At 43.2% G+C, this 9,287-nt stretch overlaps 1 protein-coding gene across 1 annotated transcript; it reads right to left on the bottom strand.

Annotated features, from left to right (window-relative positions):
• Positions 1 to 2,993: 2,993 nt before the first annotated feature.
• On the bottom strand, positions 2,994 to 8,422 carry LOC133407650 (leucine-rich repeat and immunoglobulin-like domain-containing nogo receptor-interacting protein 2). Its single transcript, XM_061685745.1, is given in 3 exon segments — positions 2,994 to 4,499; positions 4,501 to 5,946; positions 8,392 to 8,422. Coding segments are annotated over 2 exon segments (1,842 nt in total). The 5' UTR covers positions 5,935 to 5,946; positions 8,392 to 8,422; the 3' UTR covers positions 2,994 to 4,091.
• Positions 8,423 to 9,287: the final 865 nt, after the last annotated feature.

The following is a 9,287-nucleotide window of genomic DNA, read 5'->3' as shown; positions in this document are numbered from 1 at the left end:
AAAAAAACAAAAAAAAAAAACCACCATAATTTTAAGAGCTTATGTACAAAATTTAATGAAATATTATTTATGACTTTATTCTTGTAAAAAAGAAGAAGATGACTTTTGACTACTTACCTTTTTGGGGAATATAAAGTATATGAGTATTATTGTCTGTCAACTGTGGCCCTACTACTCCTCCAATTCAAGTACTTTCAGCATTATCAGTAGAATCAAGCAGATCCGGTCCATGTTTTGCATTCTTTTTGAGTTTGAAAGGCTCTTGGCGGTACGTTCTGCTCTTCAAACTCACTCACGACACGCAAACAAGCCGACCTTCGGCTGAGTAATAACGAGGGAGCGCTTGAAAGGCATCACGACGTGTGACAAACGTCGTCGCTTTTGTGCCCAAAAGGCGCCGGACCTCCACGGAAACCTTGAAAAAACAAAACAAGAAAACCAGAGTCGGCCGAGGCGCGAAGCCAAGCGCGGTCGCGTCGACAAATCAAGACGGATGGCGTTTGACGCCTGCGGTCCAATTTTCGGTAGGTCCTCGCCACGGGAAACGGGGCTCCGTCGACATGTGACAAAGCGGAATGGTGGGGCATTGCTTCATCTTCCGTGTTTGACATTTACCAGGCGAAGTCAATCTGGACACAGGTGGCGAAACGCGGTAGGAACGCCAAATGGTCGCGCGTCATCCACGTTCGCTTTCGTTTCACTGGCAGCAGAGGTGGCAATTGTAATCACACTCTGTACTTCAACTCACTTCAACAGCTCCTTGGCACCAAGATGCAATTAACAGTTTGAAGCAAAGGTTAGGGTTTCAAGTTTGCGTTCTAAACCAGGGTTAAGATTTCAGTTTTTTTTTTGAAGGTACCTTTGACAGTGAAAAACTTATCACTGATCAATTCATTCAAATCATTTCAGTCCTTTTTGAAGAAAAGAAAACCGTTCAGCACGAAGATTTAATAGTAAGGTTAAACCGCCTTGAGGAGGTTCCTTTGTGGAGAGTCTTCAGATCATCTAACATCCAAACAAGTAGTTCAATTGAGTAATTAAACTGTCAGGGATTATTCTGCTCCATTAAAGTCGGCACATTATTCACGGCCGCCATTAAATGCTGTCTAAACGAGAGCGGGAAGAGCACTTCTTGACTCCGAGCGTTCACACAACGGATAACATTCATTCACAGCTTGTTCTAAAGACTTTCGGGACGGATACAATTAGGGCTGCAACTGTAGGGCTGTTTTAATAATCCATTAATCTATTTTTATTTTTTGATTCATCGGTGAATCGGATTTAAAAAAAGAATAATTCAAATTAGAAATTTCCATCCTTATATTCAAAAACAAGACTATTTCAAACTGACAGCGGAGAAACCCGGGCTTGAAACCCTAACGCAACCTTGAAACTCTACCCGGACTTGAAGACCTACCCAACGTAAAACCCCCAAACACGTCCTGAAACCCAAATTGAAATCCCCATTTGAAACACTAACACAGCCTTGAAACCCTGATTTGAGACCCTAACCCTGCCTTACAATGTGATGTGACTTACTGGGCTTTTATTTTTTCAATTTTTTTTACATTGACACCATCTTTAAAACTTTATTTGTAACCTTAACCGTGGCGTGCACCACTTAAGTTTGCTTGAAACTGTAAATTGCAACCCTAACCCTAAATTCAAACTTGAATCCTTTGAGTTTAGATCACGACGATTCCACCTATAGGCTGGGCCTCCGACGCCACATCCGCCATCGACGGCGACCACAGACAGCAACGTCCTAGTTACAGGCGAAACCGACGCTCGGAAACGAGCAGTCGCCGACGCTATCGTGAATTAATGATACCGCATGTCAGCTTGAAGAAACTAATGCCATGTTTTGCGTCATTCATTTTACAATACGTGTATCACGTTGGTTGTAGAAGTGAACCTTATCAACCATAGTGCTAATATTTTATATATATATATATATAACCCTGTTGTGTAACTCAGTAAAATAACAAAATCACCAATGTCAATAAAAACAGAAAATTATTCATTTTGATATGGAGCTTTTTCTCCTTCACAGGCGCACTTGACTACCGAAAAAAAAATTGTAATCAATTAATTTTGATGCAAATCTATTCACATTTGAGAAAATCTCTACTTTTCAATAGTAAATAAAAAAACAATTACAATTTTCAATATTATATTATTGTTATTATTTTCAAAATTGAATGAAAATATTTTGAAAGTCAATTTAAATCTTAAAAATCTATTTACTTAAAATTTTCAAGAGCTTAAATAAATTCAATTTCCCCAAAACTAATGTAATGTGATTTTTTTTTATTTACTTTATTTATTTACTTTATTTAAAATCAATACAATTGATTGATAATCAATTTCATTTCATTTGTTTAGATTTTCATTTTAAACAAATCATTTAAATGTTTAAAAATCAATTCAAAACTAAATTTCGATTCCAGTGCCTTGACTTACGAGTTTTCCTGGACGCGAAGCCGTTGCCTGGCTAATTTTTTGTTGTCTTTTGAGGACATTGGGGACACGAATGCACTCCTAACCTCCATCGCTAGATGGCGGCAGCAAACATCACGGCCACCATCAATTCACATTGGTTTCCTTGCAGTGGAAGGACAATATCAGTTGGTGGCGGTAATGCGCAATTAAACTGGTTCGCCAACCGTCAATTGACCCCACAGAAGAAGAACAAGGAAGGACAATACATTAGGTACCGGCATTTTCCAGTTGTGCAGCTTTTCTGGAAAACACATGTTAGTAGCGTGTGTTTTAATATTACAATACTGTAGACTTGCAATCTTTGTTATGAAAAAACACGAACAAATATTTTTTGTGTACTTTTCGGGGGGCTGAAACGAACAAATTTCAGTGGGGTAAGATGATTTGCGGTACTAGTGTTTTGAGATACGAGCGTGCTCACTGAACAAATTGAACTCATATCTCAAGGCACCACTGTAATTTTTTGAATTTCAATTTTAATTGAAGCCATTTGCAACTTCAGAATGATACAATAGCCACTGTGTCATCAATAAAGTTGACTTCTGTCACAGGTACAAATACATCTGCATTTATGCCACATACATTTTTTTTTTTTTTTTTGGGAAATTGTCACAATCTAATGATTCAACAACAAAATGAGGAACTACTACAACAAAGTCCTTTTTTTTGGTTTTTGTTACAGGGGAAAGAAAAGAAAAAACGATGCAAATATCACTGTAGCAAAAAGTTGACACATGGGCCAAAAAGGTACACTTCAAAGGAATAGAAAGACACTGAGGTCGGACAAAAAGGGTGGTTCATGTTCATCCGAGGGACCGTCCAGATATTATATTGGACACCCGACAGCTGTTGAGGATTGAATTTTGCCCAACATCATTAATAAATAAAATATGTCATTTGATAAATATGTATTTATTCATATTTCCTATTTCTGAGTCAATCGTGGGGGAGCAGGGACATATAATCACCCATAGAAGCCCTTCCTGAATCCATGGAAACTTCAAAGGTTTTGCTTTGTTTGCTGAACATACAGTATAGGATTATATCAATTTTGGCTAATGCATCCCATGAATATTGCTATGAATATTTATTTTGAATGAGTATGCACATACAGTAGGTGCACATAACAAAGCATTAGGCACAAACATGGGCAAAAGTATCGAACAGAGGAAGCGATGGTCGCCGTCATTGGTTGATCGGATGGGTGACGAAGCATGTCGCATAAGACTCAACAAAGGTTATTTTTAGCGTAAGATACAAATTGGTTACTGTACACGGTTCAGCCGAGTCTAGAAGATCCAAGCCACAGAAGTCGAAGGGCATTCTTGTTTTTCCAGAGGGGGCGTATAAATCTCAAAAAGCAGATAAATGTCACGTAATTCCCTGGGAACCGTTCACTCCCCGTCCGAGTTGAAGCAATTCCGACGTCCTACGAGCATTGTATCCAAGGTCCCGCTCATTGTCTCTTACCCCAAAGTCCTTTGCGACCACTTCTCTGACAGCTGCGGTTCCATGTGCAAAAAAATAGAATGTACTTTGGGTCATTTTCCTCACAGATCCCAATTTTTTTTTTTTCGTTATAAAACAAGTCACATCATTTTCATGTTGAAACGATGAGGACCGGCCTGGATGTCGGCCGAGTCCACATTGGTGCCGTTGGACTTGGATCGAGGCACATATTCCACGTCGATGTTGTTTTTATGTTTTCCTTTGCCCCTGCTCCAGACGAACAGGAGCAGGAAGCAAAACAAGACCATCCCCAGGAACGTGAAGCAACCCATGGCTGTCGACACCAAAATAGTCTTCAGGTCCAAGCCCAGGGTGACGCCGGCGGTCCCGTTGGCAGTGGTGTTGCTGGGGTCGGTGTAGTACTGGGTCCTGTTGGCGTACAGCGAGCCCAGGCTTTTGACAGCCAGCGAGGTCATCAGGGTGTCGTTCCCGGCCGTGTTGGAGGCCAGGCAGAGGTAGACGCCGCCGTCTTGAACCTCCGCCGACTTTGATCTCAAGAGTGCCGTTGTTGTGAACCGTCAGCCTACCGTGGCTCCTGGCCGTCAGGACGCGCCGCCGCGGGGACACCCAGGACACGACGGGCCTCGGCGTGCCCTCGGCGCTGCAGTGCAGCAGAGCTTGCTGGCCTTCGTCCACCGTCACCGTTTGCGTCTTGTTCTCGCGGATTTTGGGCTTGGTGCAGGTCACGTAGTAGGACAGCAGGCTTTCCTTAAACTCCTGGAACGGCCTGCCTCGGATCCCCTCGGGCGTGTTGCACTCCGGCTGGGAATCCCCGAACAAGATGGAATGCCTTTTCTGTAAGATCCACATGAGACGGCAGTCGCACACCAGCGGGTTGTTGTCGATGAGGAGGACCTCCAAAGCTTCCGGGGACTGGAAGATCCCCTTTTCCAGTGTATCGAGTCGGTTGTGCGACACGTTGAGTACCTTGAGTCCCCGCAGGCCCTGGAAGGTGTACGGTTCGATGGCGGTGAGCTGCGCGCCGACCAGGTGAAACTCCCGAAGGCGAACCAGGTCCATCAACATCCCGCCTTCGATGTGCCGGATGCGGTTGTAGGAAAGGTTGAGGTGCGTCAGGTAGGGCAAGTGCTTCAAGGCCTGGTAGGGGAAAGACGACAGGTTGGTGTTGGTGACGGACAGAGTGGTGAGGTTGAGGCCGTGAAGGGTGTTGGCCGGCACGTGATCCAGCGAGGGCCAGTTGTCGATCTCCAAGTGGCGCAGCCGGAACAGTTTTTTGAAGGAGTACGGATGCAAAGTGCTGATGCTGAGGTATCGCAGGTGCAGGCTAACCAGGTTGTGTAGGTGCGAGAGAGCCTCGGAGGGCACCACGGTGAGGTTGCACCTCTCCAGGGTCAGCGTCTCCAGGCTCAAAAGTCCGCTAAACGCGCGATGCGAAATGTAAACCAGGTCGTTGTCACCCACCTCCAAAAACTTGAGATTGTGCAAGTCCTGGAACATGTAGTCCAGGAGGATGACGATCTTGTTGTCGCTAACGTCGAGCCGGGTGAGGTTGGCCAGGCCAGAGAAGACTCCCAGAGGGATGAGCTTGATCCGGTTGCTCTTCAGGCTGAGAGAATGCATGCCGAATAGGGCGTTGAAGGCACCCGGTTCCACGTAGCTGATTATATTCCCACTCAGGTCGAGTTCCTCCAGGCCCGGGAAGGCAGCGAAATCATCCGGGTTGATCATGGTCAGCTTGTTCTTACTCAGGTCCAGGATTCTGGTCTCCCCCGGGATTCCATCGGGTATGGTGGGCATGCGCTTACGGTGGCACACCACGGCCTTGGTCTGCGCCGAGCACTCGCAGCGGGAGGGGCAGCCCAGGGCGGAGCCTACGAAGACGGCCAGCAGGACCAGTCCCAGGACCGGCTGCCAGCATGAGATGACCGTGTGCGGCATGACTTTACTCAAGCAGTCCACCATTCTGTCACAGCTCTGCGAGACAAGACCACAACAAAACAAAGTGACTAACACACGTTGGAACTTTCAATCACAATTCCCAATTCCATTCATATACAGTCTGTGCACATTAACGTCGGGTTCGAGGCTTGCAATATGTATTGCATTTGCAAAAAAATTCATAAACATGTTTTCACAGAGTAACGATGAGAGATTTGGTGTAGAATTTGGAGGGAATAAATGCAGTTAATACGTTTTGGAAAAAGGCTGTATGACAGGGAATGGAAGTGCAATGCGTGCTATCAGGGGTTGTAAACAATTCCAGGGCGGAATAGATGGACAGTCACCAGGAATATTGCAATGTATTCATTCAATAATAATAATAAAACAATGATAATGAGATGCTTGCCGCGGCAGGTTTTGGAAGGAAAAGGCAAAAAAAAATTAAAATAATACAAATATCATTCCCGTAAAAAAAACGAGATGTTAAGTGACATTTGCAGCCCGCAGGTGAGAAACAGCTGGCGAACTTCAGCGTTATGAGGCGAGCGTTTATGCATAATTGACAAGTGGAGGATTGACTTATTGGCAAAAAAAACACTACGAGAGACTCATTTCCATGGTACATAATGTTTAGTGATTAAAAAAAAAAAAACCCACAGAGACTAAATTTTTGCCAAATTTGGCAACGCCATGCACCCTCTCTAACTGAATCCGAATGAGCGTTAAATATTTTATGCTGTTTTTAATTTGTCGAGTCGAAACATACAAAATTCAACCTCTCTGCAGGTGACAATGCCTGACGTTGGCATTTTTTATAGCGTAATTCAGACTTAAAATTGCTGCGCTTGTCTGCATTGTTCATTTCCTAAAAATGAAAACTGATGTTGCAGTTATTTTTAATAACAGAATTATGATCTGTGTCATTCAATTCTTCTAAAAACAAGACAAAGTACTGATGTTGCGCTTACCTAAAAAAATAAAAATAAAAAAAAAAAAAAACGTGCACATTTCTAAGAAGAAAAAACATTGATGTTGCGCTTACCTAAAAAAAAAAAAAAAAACCTGCACATTTCTAAGAAGAGAAACCATTGATGTGGCACTTTCCTAAAATATATATATATATATATATATATATATGTATAATGCTGCACGAAAAAAGTAATTTTTACTTCAGAATCTTCACTGAGTTGAGAGTTTACACTTGTATGTCAAATATAAACTAAATACTGCATTGAGTAGTTAAGGATGGACGAAAAGGAGGCAAAACAATGTGGCGGCAGAGGTGCCACACTTCATGGGCGGAGGGGGTGGGGCTTCTTTTTTTTTTTTTTTTTTTGCAGCCTCGGTTGCCACGGTGGCCAGTGCCTATAATTAGTCTTGGCATTAATAATTCAGTGCGGTGGCGTCGGTGTCAAATGAATTCATGCACAGAAAAACAAGTGTGACGCTCGCACACACAGGTTGTTTCTTGACACGCTCATAAAAGCTTAAAAACTGAAACAGTGCTCTTATACAAATCCCATCTAAAATTCAGAACGCAGTTATTAGGATGAAATAGACTGAATGAAAATAAATAAAAGATGAATATAAGCAATAAGAAGGCAGTAAAATGTATCAAAACAAACATGTCTGAAAGCACACACGGACTAAAAGGACAGAAAAAGCCCCTTGAAAGCCAAAAACATTTTACCAAACTGAATACGGTATGTTCTTTTTGAAACCCTAACCCTGGCTTGAAACCTTAATTTGTAACCCTAACTCTGCTTTGAAAACCTACTTTGAAAGCCTAACTCTGGATTTAAACCTAAATTTGAAACCCTGATCCTGTCTTAAAACCTTAATTTAAAGCCCTAAACCAGTCTTAAAGAGCCTTATTTGCAACCATTACCATGACTTGAAACCCTAATTTAAAAGCCAAACCTTGCTTCAAACCCTAACCAGGGTTGAGACTCTAAATTGACTTTGTCGTAAAATCCTCATTTCAAACCCTAACCCTAACTTGAACTCCAAACACCTGGTTTGTAACCCTACTTTTAAACCCTAACTCAGTCTCGAGAGCCTAATTTGAAACCATAACCCTGACTGGAAACCCTAATTTGAAAGCCAAACCTCGCTTGAAACGCTACGCCAGCCTGGAGACACTGATCGAAAACACAAACTCCACACTGACACCCACATTTAAAAACTTAACCTGATCTTGGGAACCCTCACCCTGTCTCAAAACCCTGTTTTTAAAACCCTACCTTCGTCGTTTGTCATCCAACTCAGCAGACGCAACTCTTCACACATTCAAGTCGACTGAGAGTTTAGCGTTCCCGAAGTAAACATGTTGCGTTTTTGCATCGCGATTTTCCACTCGGGCTGCGAAACACTTTTACACAGCCAAAAGGGATCAAAAGGCCTTTTCGGTAATAAGCGGTTGACCCGCTCAGCTCTGCGTCAAATGAAAATAAACAAAATGCAAAGTACTCGGCTCACATATTTAACACTCTTCCTCTCCTTCTTGGCATTCAAAAAAAAATACATTCTTAATATTCATTTGGACGCCTTTCGCAGAGCGGCTGCAAAGACGGCGGAGAGCGTTCCTGCTGAATTTGGTGTGTCACGGGCAGTTCTAAAATTAAACAGCGAGCTGAGAATTATCTGCATTTTTTCCCCCCGCCCAAGGCGGCGCCGGTACGCCTGGCAACCAGCGTCATAAAGTAATACGGACACAATGCTGGATTAGAGACACATACAGTCAAAACATCACAGTACACGTAAAGGAAGATGTCATTTACAACGAAAGTGTTGACATTCATTCAAACATTCACTGCTAACATGAAGAAACCCTTGTAGTGGCTTGAAACCCTACTTTGAAACCCAAACTGTGATGTGAAACCCGAACCAGTTTGAAACTAATTTGAAACCATAACGCAGACTTCAGAGCCTCATTTGAAACCTCGACACTAAATTGAAACACTCAGTCTAGCTTGAACCCGCAAACCTTATTTTTAAACCTTAACTCTGGGTTGAAACTCTACTTTGAAGCCCTAACACTGACTAGAAACTCAAACCCCAATTTGAAACCTCGACTCGGAACGTTGTGCGCCGGTGCGGAGAATACTACTACTTCGAAGACCTTCTCAATTCCACCAACACGCCTTCCCTTGAGGAAGCAAAGTCTGGGGTCTCTGAGGCGGGTTCTCCTATCTCTGGGGTTGAGGTCACAGAGGTGGTTGAAAAGCTCCTCGGTGGCAAGGCCCCGGGGGTGGATGAGATTTGCCCGGAGTTCCTAAAGGCTCTGGATCTTGTGGGACTGTCCTGGTTGACTCTGCAACATTGCGTGGACATCGGGGACAGTGCCTCTGGATTGGCAGACTGGAATGGCGGTC

Source organism: Phycodurus eques, chromosome 9 (assembly GCF_024500275.1).
Source record: "Phycodurus eques isolate BA_2022a chromosome 9, UOR_Pequ_1.1, whole genome shotgun sequence".
NCBI classification, from domain to species: domain Eukaryota; kingdom Metazoa; phylum Chordata; class Actinopteri; order Syngnathiformes; family Syngnathidae; genus Phycodurus; species Phycodurus eques.
The sequence above is the reverse complement of the archived record's forward strand: the minus strand, read 5'-3'. Positions and strand labels throughout refer to the sequence as shown.